An 18276-nucleotide genomic window follows, 5' to 3' on the forward strand; every position below is an offset into this window, starting at 1 on the left:
TTAGGCGCTATTAACGTTGACATAGCACAGGACCCATCCAAACGGAACAGGGTTGAAGAGGCTGATATGAGCAGGAGTCTTCTTTGTGAAAGCAGCGCTCCCAGGCTGTGTACCAAGGCTGTCCTTGTACATCTGACAGGTCACCTTGTCGGGATCGATCTTCTTGCCATTGGGGAGAAGAAACTGAACGCCGCGGAGCTCAAGATCCGTGATTTGGTAGTCGATGTGCGTAAGCTTGCCGAAAGGAACATCGACGAACTTGTGAGTGTTTTGGTCTCGGTTGAAGGCATAGACGCTGGCTGTTGCGAATGTTTCGGTCTTGGGGGCAGCTGCTGCGGTAGATGCAAGGGTCGCGACCGCGGTGGTGATGATGGTGGTGAAGTGCATGTTGACGAGGAAGTTGGTTGATTTAGAGTGGAAGTTGATAGGAAACCGAGAATTTGTATTGAAGTAGTGTGTGAGAGGTTGTTGGTTGAGTTGGATTGCGATGGAACACTGAGCATGACGAGCCTCTTTATATTCTTGAGGAGCTTTGAATGTCCTCAGTCATGGTTACCTCCTCACTATTTTTAGTCAAGTAAGCTTCCTACGGTTTCGATACGGGCCAACCTCCTCGTGTTGACTGTATATCCTGTGGACCATTGAACACGGTGTAGGCAGTATTCAAAGCATCAACGAAAGAATAGTCAGCACTTGTTTCCAACACAGTACCTCGAATCCATTTCCCGTATTCAATGTTATGCCTCCCTGGTCACAATACACATTTTGAGGCTGAATGACTTCATGCATGTCGATCCTCTTCCATAATGGTGTTCAGAATAATTTTGTGCCAATGGCGATGAGGTAGTCAGCAATGGTACCTCGTGTCCTGGTCGATCATATGTCAGATTTGAGCTGCTCGTCAGCCCAACCCATCTAAGCCATGTAGCTCACTGCTTACTTGAGAAATTGCCGAGAGTCCTTGGCGGCTATGAGGTAGTGATGCGCTTTCTGTATACGAACTTGACAGCATACGGATATCATCATAGATATTTTCAGGCGCGGTGTTCGGCTTTACCCGTGGAAGAACACTTGTAACCACTCATTTAATTCTTCCTTTTTAATGCAGACCTTGGATATCACTTCTAATAGACTATAATTCTCTTCAGTAGATTGCATGACACAACGACCTCCACTTTTCTTCCTGATCTCTACTGGCCTTAGTTGCACTGTCTGAGGAACATGGCTAAGAATGACTAGGGCCGAACTCTTTTATTCAAGGTTTTCTTCAAATACCCGTTGGTTCAAGCCAGGGGGAGACCAACTAAGCCAGCTTAGTTAGGCACAAAACCTTAAGACATGCACAAAACGCTGAGACGGCTAAAGACCACCAAAATATCAGAATTACAGTATATTTTTAAGTAAGTTTAATAATTAATAACTAATTAACTAAAAATCCTATATAAATAATATAAATACTAAGAAATAGCTTAAAATTAGCTCTATAAGGATCTATTTTTAGAATATTTTTTAACTATTTTATTATATAGTTTCTTTTAAAGGTAAAGTTAGGTAAAAAAGAAAGAAATTTTATTTTTAAAAATCTTAGGAAAAATAAACATTTTTTAAGATTATTAATTCTATAAAAATGCTATATAAATACTATATAAATAAAAAAAATATCTTTAAATAGAGCTTTTTTTATAGAATTCTATTAAAAATATCTTATTTTGCTAACTAAGCTAGCTATATAGTTATTTAGAGATATATCTATTTTTTTTAGCTACATATAACTTTTACACTTAAATTTTAGTGCAATCGACTGTCTCAGCGTTTTGTGCATATCTCAAGGTTTTGTGCCCAACTAAGCTGGCTTAGTTGGTCTCCCCCCGGCTCGAACCAACGGGTAACCCCCGTGCAGGTCGCCGAAGTATATTGATGCGTCTGTTCTCGGCCAAAGCGTGAAAAGATATCACTTGCAGTATCCAACATTGGGATCAGAACTAGATGATATCATGTTAGGTTAGGCAAGGTGTACAAATGCCATCTTCAAGGTTCAAAGCTCACCTGAATTCCCATCCAGAGACACTGCTAACCCCTCCCTTATCACAACCACGAACTTCGTTGCCTAGTCCGCCAATACAGTGTTCGTCCTGAAGGTCGAATGAATCGCGGGTGTTTTGGTTGGTGATGGCGAATTCCCACTTGAGGTTTTCACCGGCCCTGACGCAGAGGTACTTTCTCTCACCGGGTTTGAAGACACCAGTGAAAACGCCGCCACGACAGGCTGCTTCGACATGGCCTACAGCCAAGTCCTTGCTCGACCAATTGATACCGCTGGTGAAGCACTTGCCAGAGACTCCAGTGAAACTGAAGGTGGACAGTATGATGAGTGAGGGAAAGGTGATGGGGATTTGCATATTGGAAAGCTTTGTTTGGAGGCTTGATATTGAAAAAGGTAGAAAAGATTGAAGATCAGAAGATAAAGAAAGTGATTTCACACTGGCAAAAAAATGTATTTTATATTTCATTGTTCGTTGATCAAGCTACTCTACAACAGTAATGCTCACAGATTTCCATGTCCATACTAGCAGGGCTTCGACAGGGGAGGAATCATTTAGTTGTTCTGGACCTTCAGCCTGCTTCATCAGCAAGGGGCAAGTAAGCTGACTGCATACTCATTTATGGCCTTTGTCCGTAAAGGGCCGTACTCAAAGCCCTGACCTTCCGATTCAGTACTATTTTGATACGTGATGATTTTTTCTGCCCCGTTGCTCTTGGGTAATTTTATCCGGGCGAAGGGTTCCATGCATCTCGAATAGCCTGAGCCCTTGTCAAGGTGAGTGCATAAGATTTAGGATATAGCGAGGCCAATATCCACGGGTAGACTAGACGTGGCAACAGGCCGACTTGGTACAAGATTACGAAAAACTAAGGAATCAATTTCAGTAGATAAAAACTTAATCTTATAGTAAGCAATCGGCTATATGGCTAACTAATCAAGTATCAAATCTGTCTGGACTTTAATAGCCGAAAAGATGATGCCAGGGGCCTATGATACAGTTGCTGAAGGAAAATGGAAATGGTACAATACGTCGAAATAAGCTTGAAAATACAAGATGCAAACAAAATTTCGTTTTTAACCCAGGGTTCAGTGCTGTAAATAAGCCTACGTTGTATTCGGGAAAAGCCAAGAAGTCCGCCGTGAAAGATCTACAGCCGTGCCGGAGTGGATCACCAAAAGTTCCCAGTCAGCCTAACCGCCTCGTTTCGGCAGCTCCTATGCAATATTGACCCACTGTGTTCTGGTGAATGGGCCTTGAGCCGAGGCCGAATTTTTCGTGATGCTTGGATTTGCTGAAGCGCTCTGTGATGCTACGCCAAAGACATCGTCGGATCTTACTCAGACATATGATACTACCTACCTAAAAGGAAACTTGACCGGAAGATGACTTGAGAATTGTTTACCAAGTCGAGAAATTGCCTTGGAGAATTTTCATATAAATACATGCTATAATCCAACTCAAAGTCAACATTCTCAAGCCCTCAGCATTCTAAACACCCAGCCAATCTCACATCCTCTTCAAGTATGCATTTCATCGTCAGTCTCGCCTCTCTCATGCTCTTGGGCAGCTCCGCCATTTCTGGCGTTGAGGCCACGTGCTTCAACAGTGGCATTACCTGGCCAGGTGGCCTGAACGTCTTCGTCACGGACGTTGAGCGTGAATGTCGCCGTGGTGCGTTTACGGGCACGTTCCGTCCTGGCGAGGTCAAGTACAAGTGTATCCAGTACGGAAGCGTTACCAAAATGGAGTACTCCATCACGAACAAGAACACCAGAGATTCCTTCGATCTTCAAGATGAGCATTGCATTGGTGGATTAAGTGATGAGATCAGAGGCTGCAGCCGGGGAGGTTCGTCCGAGAAGTCAGGATGGGTTTTCACGTAAGTCTTTTTTCTCCATTCATCCGAAGACATCATGAGAGACGTGAGGACTGATCAATTATACTTAGCTCCGACCCTAATGAGGGCCGCTGTTAGGGAGTTGCCACATCGCCTTTGAGCCTCGAGGCTTAACCTTCCAGACGTTTTCCCTAGATTTCGTGGAGGGTTACACTTCAATATCTTAGAGAGACATCTGTCAGAGAACTTACATTAAGCCCAAGACTCGGGAGCGGTTGTGAAAAGTTGGAGATTTCAAGAAGAAACGTCGGATGGCTGCCACGAGTTAGACACATAAGCACTGTTTGCCAAAGCCACTTTGGAATCATTTTATATAGGCCATATCACATCCAATACATTCACTTGCATCCGTGAGAATATTGGCATGTTAATTTGTTTCTTAATGTTCCAAAACACGCAGTGACAAAGCAGGAAAGGTCAATATTTGGCTCTGATTCTGCTTATCTATAGGTAACTGAGAGGAAGGCAGCGAAGATAGCCAAATATTTATCAACACGAAACCCTAAACTCGAATCGGATGAGTCGAGTGAAGTTATCAAGACGATAGTGAATTGATTGCGGGGGCCAATCGGTCATCTCTTAGAGATTCCTGTTTGGTGCAAGCGCCATAAGGGCAATCTGATAGTCTCTTTGATTGGACGGGCTTCCGTAGAGCACACCAAGACGCTCCACTTCTCGTACATTGGGCTTGATAGGATGGGCGCCAGCAACAGACGGATATATAGACATGGCATTCCCCTTCTCCAGACTTTATTCTTTTATTCTCAATCATAACAAGCAATGGCGTTACTCTCTCCTTATTTTCTTGCTGGAGCAGCAGCGCTCATCTTTATCGGCGTTCTCATCGTTCGTCTGCGTTCACCTTTGGCTTCACTGCCAGGACCTCGCCTAGGTCTTCTGACGCCCTGGCAACTGAGGTATCATGAGCTCCGTGGAAGAAGAACACAATATGTTCATCAAATGCACCAGAGATACGGGAACGCAGTCCGTGTAGCCCCAAACGAGGTTGTCTTCTCGTCACTGGATGCGATGAAGGAGATATATCTGTCCAAAGGTAGTGGCTTTGATAAGACAAGTTTCTATAACCTCTTCTCCCAGTTCGGGCTCCGGTAAGTTGACACTCAGTATCACTATGACATATCAAACTCACAAAAGAAAGAACCATGTTCTCAACCCTGCCAAAAGGCCCAGTAAGTCACCAAATGCCCTTGGAACCAGCAAAACACTAACGACTGGTGCCCGTACAGCACAGCCAGAGGCGACGAGTAATCGCCGACCGTTACGCAAACACCAACGTCAACCGCGAAGCCTCTCTACACGGTATACAAGAAAGATCACAAAACTTTATGGCTCGTTGCAAAGATGCTCCAAAGCAGGAGCTTGACGTTTATGTATGGCTTCTTGTTTATTTCTGTCCTTCCTGCCTAACGTGGAGTAGATGTTCCTCCACTGCTACGCGTTTGACTGCGTCACGCATCATCTGTTCCATCCTCATGGAAGTGACTCAATTCTTCAAGCATCAGACGAAGAAACACTCCATGAGGCGGTATTTGACAACAGCCTCGTTAGTAAGTATCATCAAGAACCCTAGAGGGTACAGAACTGACACAAATGCCAACAGGAAGACTCTTGAACTATTACCACCCGACTCTTGGTAGCGTTGCAGGCAAGCTGGGCCTGTTCGGAAAGTCGCGCGGTATTCCTAGAGCTACAGAGCTCGTGCTCAAAGGTGTGAAAAAGGGCGGCGTCGCTGACTTTACACTGGTGAGTCGCATGCAGGAAGAGAAGTTCGGCATGGGCACCTTTGACATCGCGTCTGAATGCATGGATCACATGCTTGCTGGAATTGAAACCACTGGTGATGCGCTGTGCTTTCTGATGTGGCAGATCTCCCAGCCAGGTTATACCTTCATTCAGGAACGCCTGCGAGATGAGTTTAGAGCCAACCCTGAGGTTCCTTCAGATCAACTTGAGTACCTCGAAGCAGTTGTTAAAGAGGGTCTCAGAGTCTTCCCCTCGATCCCTATGAGTTTACCCAGGTGCGTCCCTCAGGGCGGCGCCACTGTTGATGGGCATTGGCTTCCTGGAGGTACTATCGTGAGCTGTCAGCCATACTCCATGCATCGAATGGACGAAGTGGTATTCCCTCGCCCAGATAGCTTTGAGCCGCAAAGATGGCTTGAGGAGAAAGGCTCAGCCGAGCGAAACCGACTGTTCTTTGCGTTCTCTAATGGAGGTCGCGCATGCATCGGAAGGCAGTGAGTATACGAGTTCTCTGTCGACGACATTGGCTAACCCATTATCCAGTCTTGCTATCGTCGAGATGAAAACACTTTTGAGAGACATCTATTCACGATATAGAACAGCGCCGGCGGATGGTATGACTTTTGACATGAGCATGGATGACCAGATCTTCACATCTCGACCGAAAGACCAGAAGTGCCTTATGAAGTTTATCGAATGGGATTGAAGTTGATGGTTGTGAATGCTGGAAGGGCTGCTGTCGAACTTTGACTTAGAAGTTAGTGCCCAAGGAGGGCGGCAGTTTAGGTTCAATTGGATACCGATTTGTTTTCTTCAGTAACAATGCGAAGGCTTCACCGTAATTTTGGAGATATGATGCATATGTTGATGTTGCATTGACACAGAGAATGCTTTGGAAAATGAAATTCAGCCCATTATCATGATGAATCCCAGCAGTTCTCAGTTCAGGGGGACTAATCTCATTCTGGCGTTAGTGTAACCCTGCGGGGACTTCCACCAAGCCCATCTCGCTGGAGCCACTCTCCAAATCATCAACAACGCATCCCGATCAGCCACGAACATAACAATGAGCGTTCTAGCTCCAGATCCTCCGAATTCGTTACCAAGGAAGACCAGATCCCGAGGAGGGTGTGTGCGATGTCGCCGCCGACGGCAAAAGTGTGATGAGGGTAAGCCCTCTTGCGAGAGATGTATCGAGGCTGGGAGCATCTGCAAATACGAAGTCACGCTTCGTTGGGGCGGAAGATCTTTCGCGAAGTCTACATTCGGAAAGTGTCTTGATCATATCGAAAGAACGGGTATGTCCATTAAACGAAGACTCGGGTGAGCACTCACTTATGCTAGTTTAGAAGACACCTCGACAGGCAATGGCTTTGTCTACAGCACGTCTCACGCCCAGTCGCCCACACCCAGGGCATCGCGGAGGACCACATTGACGCGGCCAGATGTCGACCATGAACGAACACTCCAGTACTCGGCAGAAAGTCATACACGGGATGGGCATTTGACCGCCACCAATGCCTCATTGACGCTGAGAAGCGATTGCATTCCTGAGGTTTCTTTAAGGGTTCGATCTCTGGATAGTACAACCAGCTCGTTGCACGAGTTACAGGCACCCGTTCCCCGACCGCAACATCAGATATCCTTTCTTCCACCCATGGCTCAATACCTCTTCCAATTCTACCTCTCCGAAACGATGAGACTTACAGTCCCAAGTAGCTATGCTAAAGCAGAGATTTGCCGATTTCTCGTCCCGATGTCGCTCCAGGAGCCTAGCTTACTCTACGCCGTGATGGCATTCGCCGCTGTTCATCTCGATGCTATCGGTATGCTGCCTGGAAACTCGCAACGACTTATCGACAGTCTCCATTGGGCGAGCATCAATCATCTTCGAAGATTGCTAGAAGCTACCGACTCTACGTCACAAACTGTGGCGTTGGCTACCACTAGAACACTATGCCAGGCTCAGATCTACGGTGGAACATCATTATGGCGCATTCATCTCGATGGCGCACGTGCTATCCTCCAGAAAGCCCAGAAAGGCCAACAAGTGACGGGAAGGCCTCATGTGCCTGTGAACACAGGGTTCCTGGATAGTTGGTTCCATAATGCGGAAGCACTAGCTTCCTTGAGCCCTGCTGGGCTGCTCGGTGGTCAGCTTCTTGCGAACGACCAGACTGACTCTGGAGGATTTCTCGACATTTATGGTGGCGTCATGTCTGATCTCCCTGCATTATTCAAAGAAGTCGGAGCTCTCTTAACAAAGAAGCACATATACACATCTCGCCTCGAACTCGAAACTGAGAATCTCATTCAACAGATACACGCAAGGCTTTCTCGTGACAAAGCCGAGGATATGATCATAGCACCAGACATGCTCTCGTCTCTCTCTGCGAATGACATCCAAAACTACGCCCTCAGCAACGCCGGGTTTCTCTACATGGCACTCTTGCACTTGTACTGCAGCATGAGATCTTTGTCTCCTTTCGCAGCCGAAGTCCGCTTCTGCGTTGCCCAAATAATCCAGTGCGCCCATAAAATGTCTCGTGAGTCCGGACTCTCACCGAGGGTACTGTTAGTCTCACCCTTATTCACCGCCGGGCTTTATGCTATCGGATCTGCACGGGATGAGGTCAGGCTTGAGCTGGCAGACATCGGAAGATGGATGAAGACTCCTCATCTGTTCAAGACATTGGAGCTATTGGAAAGAGTTTGGCTTCAACACCCCGATGATTCGGCGCGCACTTGGGAAACGATTCAAGATATCAGCGTCGACTTTCTTCCATACTAACAGGCAATTATTTGAGGGGCCTCAAAGCTCTTAAGCCGACAAGGACAGTATAGAGGCATACTAGCCCACCACATGGTTGGCACTATACTCTCTCAGTTTCAACGACGTTGAGCTCAACGCTCAACTTTCCAACGGCCTCTCCGACACCAGGTTCCTGCACTTTGTAACCTCGGAACTTCCTGGCGGGCAGCTTCTCGTTGAACTACACAGCATAGTGAGTAATTTTGCCTTGGTCTCTGCTTCGATATCAGGTTGCTTACCATGGCGTCGATTTCTTCCAAGGTTCGTCCCTTGACTTCAGGCAGGTAGAAGTACACCCAAACAGCGCTAATGATGCACGAAGGGAACCAGATATAGCCATATCTTGGTCCCCAATTCAACGCAACGGGGTTGATAAAGTACGGAGCGGTGAACGTGATCAGCCAAGCACCAAGGAATCCTGCTGCTGCGGCAAGGCCGAAGGTGTAGCTTCGAAGGCGTTGTGATGGAATTTCGCCAGCAACGAGCCATGAATATGGAGCAATCATGCCCTGGATGAGAAGGTCAGCAACGCAGCCTTCGCATAGACATCGGTGTACTCACATTGAAAGCCATCATGTAGAAGCATGAAAGCGCAACTAGTACCTTACCGGTGACGATTGCACCTGGGTTGTGATCATAGACGATCGCGATGATCAGTTGGAAGAAGCCGGCCGTTATGAGGCCACAAAGGAGTAGCACTCGCCGCCTTCCATACCGTACAACGATACAAACATTGGCGATGATAGCAAGCATACCTGCCATGCTGAGAACATTGCTCATTGCAAACGGGTCTTGGACTTTAGCCATGGCAAAGAAATAGGCCTTGTAAGCTGCGTAAAGGTCAGTTGCGTATCCCTTGGGCGATAGCGGGGGTGGTTACCGATGATGAACATTGATCCAGTGGCAGCTTGGAGGCAAACCGAACAGATGGAGATCTTGGTTCGCCTTCTATCGATCGGGTTGTTAAACATATCCAGGATACCGACACCGTTGGACAATGCACGCTCGTTATCAATAGCTTGACGAATATCTGCAAGCTCCGCCTCGGCATCTGCACCCTCTGGCCTGAGCCACTTGAGCGACTTGAGGCCATCTTCGTAACGTCCTTGAAGAACAAGCCACCTTGGCGACTCTGGAATGAACGGCAAGCCAACGAATATGATAGTTGGAACTATGTATATCATTCCGAGAGGGATGAGATATGCAGAGCGATCAGGGCGTTTTGCTGTCGCCCAGTCGATGATGGTGCCGATGAGTGTGCCCTATAAACCACGAGTCAGTATCGATATACTCTCCATACTGTCTGATAGGAGTACTGACAAAGGTTGTACACAGATGAAACACGGTCAAGAACAAACCACGATACTTTGCTGGACTACTTTCTTGGATGTAGAGTTGGGAGAAGGTCATGAAGTAGCCGTTGGCCAACCCAATAAGAAGTCGACCAACGTACAGCGGCCCAATATGTGTCGTGGTCATCATGATGATGTTCGACACTGCGCAAAGAATGCAAGCCATCCAAAGACACATCTTCCTTCCAAGTTTTGCGGCAACGAACCCCGCGAGACTGGAGCTTATGAAGGCGCCCATCGTCATCAGGGAGGAGATAAGCTGCTGTCGAGTGGTGTCGATGTTCCATCCGATTGCGACTCCGGGGTCTCGGTAGCCATAGATCTGATCAAGAGCGATGGTCAGTACAAAGCTTGGATGCTTGCCAAACAGCATGGGATACAGATGCCTACCTTGAGAAAGCCAGGCATAGCTTGAAGTCCACCAATCAGCCCAAAGTCAAGGCCATACTGGAAAGGGGAGAGAACAATGATTCCGCATGCTACGAAACATCGCCAGTGGGCACGAATAGTATCCTTCGATGTGTCTGCCATGATGAAGAGACAGATGGAGTGAGAATGATCAAATGAATCGCGCAGTCAACCGCGCTGGACGGTTCTGCGGGTACGGTTTCCTTTCATACTGGAGGTCAACTGGGCAGACTTGGCCAATCACCTTGCAATCGCTCAACAAGACACAAAAACATCAAAACCTCTTATCACTAGCTACATTGATGAGTGTTGGCGCTCAACCGAAGTGCGGGGTGCATAATTGATTCCGCTTAGAGTTGCAGATCAAGTCAGAGTTGCACTCGGTCGTCAGCCTGAAAGTGCGGAATGATTGTTGTCTCTTTGGGTTATCGGCGTGTTTCTTCCGGAGAGTTGCACTCGCGTGTTAACTTCGGCGGTATGGATCCGATGGGAGGCGTTGGCAAACTAAACCCAAAGCCACAAAGTTATGGACTAGCACCGGCCTTGCATCAACTTTATCCAACAAGATGTGAAGCCTAATGGAATTGCCAAGCGCTTCCCCCGCAATATGAGAGTCATGCTGAAGTTTTAGTCTCGTCTTGCATGAGTTTTCAGCTCAAGTTAGGAGCCATCGCAACTGGCTTTGCTGCTAATTCCCGAGCCCAATGCCGGTGACCAGGGTAACGTTTTCCCCCTCGTCATCCAGACTGGCACTGATTGCCACGACATTGCCTGACAAAGTAATGACATGTCAGTCACGTTATGAAACCCATCCGTAGCCTGCAGGACTTGTGTTGCTTTGCATAGTTCTCTGCCAATGGGAACGCGAATCTGTCTGCTAGCGTAGATACCCCACGGAAGCCAAGCAGGTTGCATGATATCCGAATAAAGAGGCCATAGCAGTTTGCTAGCAAGTGTGCTACACTAACATGACCTACCAACTCTTGGCTGCAGAAGGATCTTGGTTACAGATCAACAAGGCGGGGAACAAGACGGCGACAGCTACCTCGGCTTCCCAGGGTGATGGTTTCCGCTCCCCAAGACGATCACATAAGTGACATGGTGCATTAAGCCCCGGGTGAAACCTTGTGAGAGCCCCGATGCCAACAGTTCATTCTCTTCATATCATGACCGCCCACAAATCCGGTATCAAGGTTATCATCGTTGGAGCTGGCTTTGGCGGTTTGACTGCCGCTATCGAATGCCACCGACAAGGCCACGATGTTGAGATCTATGAGTCCTTTCCCGAACTCAAAGTTCTTGGAGACATTATATCCTTTGGTGGCAATGCCGGCAGGATCTTCAATCGCTGGTCTGATGGGGAAATTGTAGCTCGTCTACGCCCCTTGTGCATTGACATCCAAGACTACGGCTTCAGAATTCACAAATGGGACACAGGAGAGGTCGTATACCACCAAAAACGCCCCCCTCCCAATCCTGAAGCTCCAGTGTTGAACGGTCACAGAGGCGAGTTGCATGAGATTATCTTCAATTATGCACGTGATGAGCTAGGTATCCCAATCCATCTAGGCAAACGAGTGTCTGAGTATTTTGAGGACATTACACAAGCTGGTATCATACTAAAGACTGGAGAAAAGGTGGGTTACATATTTCTCAATAAAAGCCTTTCGCTGACTTTTGTTCCAGGTCACTGGCGATGTGGTGATAGGTGCTGATGGGGTGAGGTCAAAGGCAAGAGAGCTTGTTCTGGGATATGTCGACAAACCAAAGAGTAGTGGATATGCTGTTTGGAGGGCATGGTAAGTTTGAAGTCTTGAGTGGTGATCCCAAACCTGTTCACTAACAAGTAGAAGGTTCTCGAACAAAGACATGATCCAAGACCCCCGCACAAAAGAGTTCTGCGAGAATGGTGATAGCTTCAACGGTTGGATCGGACAAGATGTGCACTTCCTGTTCTCCACACTGAAAGGCGGCAAAGACTGTTGTTGGGTACTCACTCACAAAGACGATCATGATATCGATGAGTCGTGGTCGTTCCCTGGTAAGATAGAAGAGGTGCTAGAGCTTCTGAAAGATTGGGACCCGACATGCCGGGCGATCGTGGAGAAGACGCCGTCAGTCGTGGATTGGAAGCTGGTCTATCGCGATCCGTTACCGACTTGGATTAGTAACAAAGGGCGAATCGCACTTCTTGGCGATGCTGCTCATCCTTTCCTACCGACGAGTGCTCAAGGTGCAACTCAAGCCATGGAAGATGGTGTCACCATTGCTGTCTGCTTGAAGCGCTCGGGCAAGGATAACATCCCTGGTGCGCTGAAGGCTCATCAAACTCTGAGGTACGGATGAAGACATGCTGCAAGTCTGTTTCTTGACCAAAGCTAATACAATGCTAGATATGAGCGCGTGAAGGCGGTTCAGAAGACGGGAGAGTCGACGAGAGATCTTTGGCACAAGACGGATTGGGACAAAGTCAAGGAAGATCCCAGCAGTATCGGATTTCCACGCGAAGATTGGATTCACCAATTTGATGCTGAACGGTATGCAGAGGAGAATTTTGAGAGTGCCCTCAAAGTTTCATGGCACGAGGTCAAGAATAATGTGCAAGTTGACGAGGCCCCTACAATGGCGCAAGTAGCGGGCTAGAACTGTGTCATTGTTCTATTTATCCTGGCTTTGTTTTGCGGCATCAAACCTCCCTCCAACCTTTAATGCCTGTATCGTTTGTCTTCAGGGTAGGCTGTCCCAATTGTCAACCACGCGTCATAGACTTCGGCAGTTGTTCAATTACTCATGCTGAATAATCTGCCCCTGTCCATGAAATAATCGTGCCCTGATCATGAATCCTGCGATCGTCACATGAACGTAGGTTCCCGTCGGTCTTGAGACTTGGGCAGAAATCCAAGAACCTTCTGGCGTCCTTCTATGAGATGATTTTAACGTTATATCGAAGCCATACCTCGGTAAAGAGTTTCTAATCTAAGAACCGTCGCCGTGAACTAGACCAAAATTGTGGTCTGAAAGTGGAACATGACGGCATTGACTGGGTCTTTGGAACGAAGCTCGTGGCAATAATGGAACAAACCCGTACAAGTCATGACATCACAAATTTCCGATTTCTAATATTCGTCGCAATTGTTTATAAACGTACAAACGTTTCGGCACTTAAGCTCTAGTAAGAACAACAACAAGTTGTAAAATAATATCATCATCATCTGAAAATGGCACCAAGACGATTCTCTACTGAACCTGCAGACGCAAGCCCTTTGGGCCAGCCTCTCAAATTCGAGTTCAGCGGTAAAAAGGCCAAGAACCGATTTATGAAGGCTGCAATGACAGAACGACTCTCAACATGGGATCCCAAAGTCCTTGAGAAGCGAGGCGTTCCTACTCCAGAACTTATCAACGTCTACCGACGATGGGGCGAGGGAGATTTCGGTGTTATCCTGACTGGAAATGTTATGATCGAGTATGACCAGCTAGAGGCTGCAGGAAACCCGATCGTGCCCCGAGATGCACCTGCATCCGGTGAGCGGTTTGAAGCGTTCAAGGAATTGGCAACTGTTAGCAAGAAGCATGGTAGCTTGATTGTTGCACAGGTCAGCCATCCTGGACGCCAGGTCGCCGATAACATCCAAAAGAACCCCATTTCTCCTAGTGATGTTCAACTGGAGGGTGAGGTGATGGGAATGCACTTTGCTAAACCCAAGCCCATGGATGAGCAAGACTTCAAAAATGTCATTGAGGGATTTGCTCATGCTGCCGAGTTTCTTTATAAAGCCGGTTATGACGGTATGCAATTACATGGTGCACAGTAAGTAGACCAAGTCTCAGTGCTCTGGAAATATACTAACAAAGAGAAGTGGTTATCTCTTGGCCCAGTTCCTTTCACCTACAACAAACCAGAGAACAGACAAGTACGGCGGTTCCATTGAGAACCGATCTCGCATCATCTTCGAGATCGCCGATGCCATCCGTGCCCGTGTCCCCGATAAGTCATTCAGCCTCTCCATCAAGGTCAACAGTGTTGAGTTCCAAGAAGGCGGTTTCTCCACCGACGACTGCAAGGTCCTTTGCAAGCAACTCGAACAGCATGGCTTTGATTTCGTCGAGCTTTCTGGCGGAACTTACCAGAGCCTGGCCTTCTCCCACCGACGAGAGAGTTCGAAGAAGCGAGAGGCTTTCTTCCTCGAATTTGCCGAGAAGATTATCCCCGAGCTTACAAAGACCAAGGCTTACGTCACTGGTGGCTTAAGGACAGTCAAGGCGATGAATGAGGCTCTCAAGACGGTTCATGGTATTGGCTTGGCACGACCCGTTACTAATGAGTTTGACTTGCCTGCCAAGATCCTCAAGGGTGAGGCTAACAGCGCAATCGACACTTTGCTCGACGAGCAGAACTTTGGTATCACCAATGTTGCTGCTGGCACACAGTAAGTCTGCACAAAACTTATAATCACTGATGGTCGGAAGACTAACACATGCTTAGAATCCGGCTGGTTGGTAAGGACAAGCATCCTCTTGACTTGAGCCGAGAGGATCATAAGCGAATGTTTGAAGAATCTATGCAGAATTGGGGTGAGAGTATGGCGGATAATGACGATCAGTCCAAGTACGGATACGTCGACATTGATGGAGTCAAGTTGGAGCCATTTGGCCAAGCTTATGCGGCCGCGTAATTGATAATAGGTAATCAGATCTAGTATATAATAGACCATAATCTGAATTGGTAACAGACTTGCCTACTCAATATTACAGTAACTCCAACACGATAGACAACTACAATATCGGACGAGGAGGGGTTAGATGCCTTGGCCAACAGGCAAATCAGCTGATGTTAGCATCACCCAATGAAAGTCATGGGGGCGACTAGACCGGCTAAAACAACGTCAAAACTATGGCGTTGACTTCAGCACCAGTGTAGTTGAAAATGCAGAGGGAGCCTGGAAAAAACCCTCATGATAGGACTCAAAAACCCTTATGATAGGCTTATTTCACAAGTCGGCAGTGCTGCATGGTAAGGCATTATGCGGTTGAAAGTGTCTACTTGATGCGTGTTGCTGACCATGCAGAAACCCAAGGTATAATTTGGCTCAACCCCATTTTCACATTGATCTTCGACATCTACAATTAGCTCCCGCCTTATCTACAGCCCCAACATATCTTATCAAGTCAACTGAATCAGCCATGGTTGCGACACCCTGGACCCTACTTCGTCTCATGGATGAGTGCGAGAATGCGGAGAACGAGAATTCCAGCGATGAAGTCTTCATCCCCACTACTACGATCGAATTGCTGACATCGGAAGAGTGCGTCAGTGACATCCTCAAGGAACGAAACTGTCCAAATCAGGATGCCTTGAAGAAACGGATCTATGATGAAAAATGCCCTGCGAAGATTATCTTTCTCATCTTGGCTCGAGCTGGCAAGCTAGATCGTATTGGCCAGTTTCTTATCCAATGGCTTTTCTGATCATCATCTGCCTATAGATCTTCGATGGACGCGCGAAGGGTACAGATTCAAAAGTGTGAAAGATTCAAACTGGACCACTGCTCCCTTTGGAGCAGGAATTGACTATAACGATGTCGACTATTTCATACAGAAGCAATGGCCATTCTTAGCCCCTATCTTTGAGAAAGGATTCGAATATGTGCTACAACAAAAGGTTCCTTTACCGTTGGTCAAGAAAGGCACTCCTATTGTCTCAGGTTTTAGTTCCGTTTCCAAGATAGAGATGCACCCTGCCCACGTCCCAGAGCAGACAGAAGTAAGTCTACCAGATCCGACCCTTCAGCACCCTTGATTTAACATTATATAGCACTTAATGGCCATGAAGCAGATGGAGCTGGAGAGTGAAGATCAGATCAAGTATGTCAAAAAGGAGATGACTAACGTGAAGTCCCTTCGATTGCTCCATCACGACCATCTTGTCAAAGCAATTCTCGCCTGCACTAGAGGAAAGCATGCCTTTTTCTTCCCATGGGCGAAGGGGAGAGAACTGTATAAATTCTTGAAAACCAATTCGGCTCAGGGCATGGCTGCTATCATATGGATGCTGGATCAAATGATCGGACTCTCTAGCGCCTTAAGTCTATTGGCAGACAAAGGATATCGGCACGGTGACCTCAAGCCTGCCAACATCCTAGTGTTCCCTGAAAAATCTGGTAGTGGCCGCCTAAAGATAACAGACGTTGGGCTCTCGAAGCTTCATATCCTGGCAACAAGCAGGCGACTAAACGGCACGACTGCCAAGGCTACCACGAGGCGATACAGCCCCCCAGAATTTGACCTCTTGTTTGATGATGATGGGGAGCCAGCAGAAGACTCCGATGACATCAAGCTATCACGCAAGTTCGACATTTGGTCTCTCGGCTGTGTCTTCATCGAGTTTCTCTTCTGGGCCAAACTGGGCCCGCAAAAGTACAAGGACTTCGACCGGTCTATGAAAAGGGACCGACGTTTCTGGGACTCTGCACAGGAAGACCTTGACATCAAGGTTAAAGAGCGAATACAGAGCTTGCAGGGTGAAATTAAGGACACAACAGGTGACAAGGTCATCCAACGAATTCTTACCTTGGTTATAGAGCAAATGCTCCTCTTCAGCAGCGATGATCTCAGTAGTGCTTCGGATATCCACAAGGAATTGCAAGATATAAAAGATAGTTACAGTGAGTATCTCAAACCGAGTAACGTGATTGATTTGCCTCTAGGCCTGACTGCCGAGCAGGCCGCCGAGTCCGACCCTCGTCAAAATGGTCAGGGTCCACCAGACGGAAGCAACGCCATGAGTCGAAGCGCTCATGAGCTATCTGGTATCCAAAACAAGGGCTTAAGTACTAAAGCTATCCCTTCGGGGAATACCGCTGCTATGGCCGTATGTGGAAGAATTGGAGCCCTTGGGCGTTCAACTTGATAGCTGAGTGCGAGATAGTATGTGAGTGAAGCGTTGACTCCTTTACCAGGGAGTAGATATGCTGACGGAGAGTTTGATTTCGTGACATACAGAATGTATGTATTAACTCTGTGTACTGGAGTTCTGATATCTCGTACTAACGTCTTTCTAGCCTGTTAGTGCATCATGAAGCTTTCATCTTGATTCAGCCTACTTACAATAACATATTAGCGGGTATACTTTACAATACTCATCCTTTGGTACGCGGTATATACTGACAAGAACAGCAAAGCGCCAAGCTACTTAACCAATGGACGGTCAGCCCAGACAACGAGTTTGCACAGAAATTCTTCTCCGAGACTCCCCGGTCCATACCATCAGACAGAGGTCAACTGTGTGACTCGTGTTCAAGGCTTCGAATCTGGGAGCCCAATGCTACAATATCTGGCATAACGAGGGACTTTGGCTCTCCTGCGTCGGCATGTGACTTGTGCAATCTTCTATACGCCGTCTCGCAAAAGATTGGCCTTCAGGAAGATCAGGAATTACAATGCGTTAGGAACGGCCCTACACTCAACTTAGATGGGCGCGACGGCCCGCCAATCCTGTCTCTGTTCTCCGATCCCGGTATGTTTTTACTGTGGTTCATGTCTATCGTACTAATTATTCCCTCAGCCTTCAATGACCATGATCTTGGATCAGTTCAAGTGGGATATCCAACTTTGTCCCCCCCAGAAAGTCCTGAGCGGTATCGTCTATTCCAAGAGCGGCTCCATGTATGCGATAATGAGCACGGCCATTCACGAGACGCATCTTCTCTCGACTGTGCTGTCCTGATGCCCACTAGACTGATTCATGTGGGTGAGTCGAGTGAACACTTGGAGGATATCAAAGATTCTGGCTTTCTACGTTATCTTGCTCTTAGTCACTGCTGGGGAGGCAGCGCGAGCTTGTCTACCTTGACTAAAAACATCGATCAATTTCGCAACGAGATACCGCATGAACAGCTGCCGCTTAACTTCCAGGAAGCCATCAAAGTCACGAGAGCACTAAAGATCTCGTACTTGTGGATAGCTATGGGATAACTGCGGCCTATAAGGTTAAGCTTT

At 47.4% G+C, this 18276-nt stretch overlaps 9 protein-coding genes across 9 annotated transcripts; 6 read left to right on the forward strand and 3 right to left on the reverse strand.

Moving 5' to 3' along the window:
- Nucleotides 1-387, reverse strand: FSUBG_8893 (uncharacterized protein; the record flags this gene model as incomplete). Its single annotated transcript, XM_036687347.1, has 1 exon — nt 1-387. The coding sequence occupies one exon, from the start codon at nt 385-387 to the stop codon at nt 1-3; it is 387 nt and encodes a 128-aa protein (XP_036535647.1).
- A 1564-nt stretch (nt 388-1951) lies between these two features.
- Nucleotides 1952-2399, reverse strand: FSUBG_8894 (uncharacterized protein; the record flags this gene model as incomplete). Its single annotated transcript, XM_036687348.1, has 2 exons — nt 1952-1982; nt 2047-2399. 2 exons carry the CDS (start codon nt 2397-2399, stop codon nt 1952-1954), a joined length of 384 nt encoding a protein of 127 aa, XP_036535648.1.
- A 1169-nt stretch (nt 2400-3568) lies between these two features.
- FSUBG_8895 (uncharacterized protein) lies at nt 3569-4020 on the forward strand (the record flags this gene model as incomplete). The annotated part of the gene is made up of 2 exons (XM_036687349.1): nt 3569-3924; nt 3993-4020. The coding sequence occupies 2 exons, from the start codon at nt 3569-3571 to the stop codon at nt 4018-4020; spliced, it is 384 nt and encodes a 127-aa protein (XP_036535649.1).
- A 702-nt stretch (nt 4021-4722) lies between these two features.
- On the forward strand, nt 4723-6412 carry FSUBG_8896 (benzoate 4-monooxygenase cytochrome P450; the record flags this gene model as incomplete). The annotated part of the gene is made up of 6 exons (XM_036687350.1): nt 4723-5051; nt 5102-5132; nt 5190-5333; nt 5381-5510; nt 5564-6200; nt 6250-6412. 6 exons carry the CDS (start codon nt 4723-4725, stop codon nt 6410-6412), a joined length of 1434 nt encoding a protein of 477 aa, XP_036535650.1.
- A 360-nt stretch (nt 6413-6772) lies between these two features.
- Nucleotides 6773-8497, forward strand: FSUBG_8897 (cytochrome P450 monooxygenase 4ac1; the record flags this gene model as incomplete). Its single annotated transcript, XM_036687351.1, has 2 exons — nt 6773-7004; nt 7056-8497. The coding sequence occupies 2 exons, from the start codon at nt 6773-6775 to the stop codon at nt 8495-8497; spliced, it is 1674 nt and encodes a 557-aa protein (XP_036535651.1).
- Nucleotides 8498-8579: 82 nt separating this feature from the next.
- FSUBG_8898 (monosaccharide transporter) lies at nt 8580-10401 on the reverse strand (the record flags this gene model as incomplete). Its single annotated transcript, XM_036687352.1, has 6 exons — nt 8580-8699; nt 8758-9027; nt 9080-9348; nt 9399-9780; nt 9839-10192; nt 10261-10401. The coding sequence occupies 6 exons, from the start codon at nt 10399-10401 to the stop codon at nt 8580-8582; spliced, it is 1536 nt and encodes a 511-aa protein (XP_036535652.1).
- Nucleotides 10402-11444: 1043 nt separating this feature from the next.
- Nucleotides 11445-12921, forward strand: FSUBG_8899 (salicylate hydroxylase; the record flags this gene model as incomplete). The annotated part of the gene is made up of 4 exons (XM_036687353.1): nt 11445-11915; nt 11965-12077; nt 12132-12614; nt 12672-12921. The coding sequence occupies 4 exons, from the start codon at nt 11445-11447 to the stop codon at nt 12919-12921; spliced, it is 1317 nt and encodes a 438-aa protein (XP_036535653.1).
- A 575-nt stretch (nt 12922-13496) lies between these two features.
- FSUBG_8900 (NADH oxidase) lies at nt 13497-14954 on the forward strand (the record flags this gene model as incomplete). Its single annotated transcript, XM_036687356.1, has 3 exons — nt 13497-14089; nt 14136-14708; nt 14765-14954. The coding sequence occupies 3 exons, from the start codon at nt 13497-13499 to the stop codon at nt 14952-14954; spliced, it is 1356 nt and encodes a 451-aa protein (XP_036535654.1).
- A 508-nt stretch (nt 14955-15462) lies between these two features.
- On the forward strand, nt 15463-18252 carry FSUBG_8901 (serine threonine kinase; the record flags this gene model as incomplete). The annotated part of the gene is made up of 5 exons (XM_036687357.1): nt 15463-15712; nt 15765-16042; nt 16094-17149; nt 17455-17794; nt 17843-18252. 5 exons carry the CDS (start codon nt 15463-15465, stop codon nt 18250-18252), a joined length of 2334 nt encoding a protein of 777 aa, XP_036535655.1.
- Between the last annotated feature and the right edge of the window lie 24 nt (nt 18253-18276).

The sequence above is a fragment of the Fusarium subglutinans genome (assembly GCF_013396075.1).
Source record: "Fusarium subglutinans strain NRRL 66333 chromosome Unknown NRRL66333_c0000126, whole genome shotgun sequence".
Classification (NCBI taxonomy): Eukaryota; Fungi; Ascomycota; class Sordariomycetes; order Hypocreales; family Nectriaceae; genus Fusarium; species Fusarium subglutinans.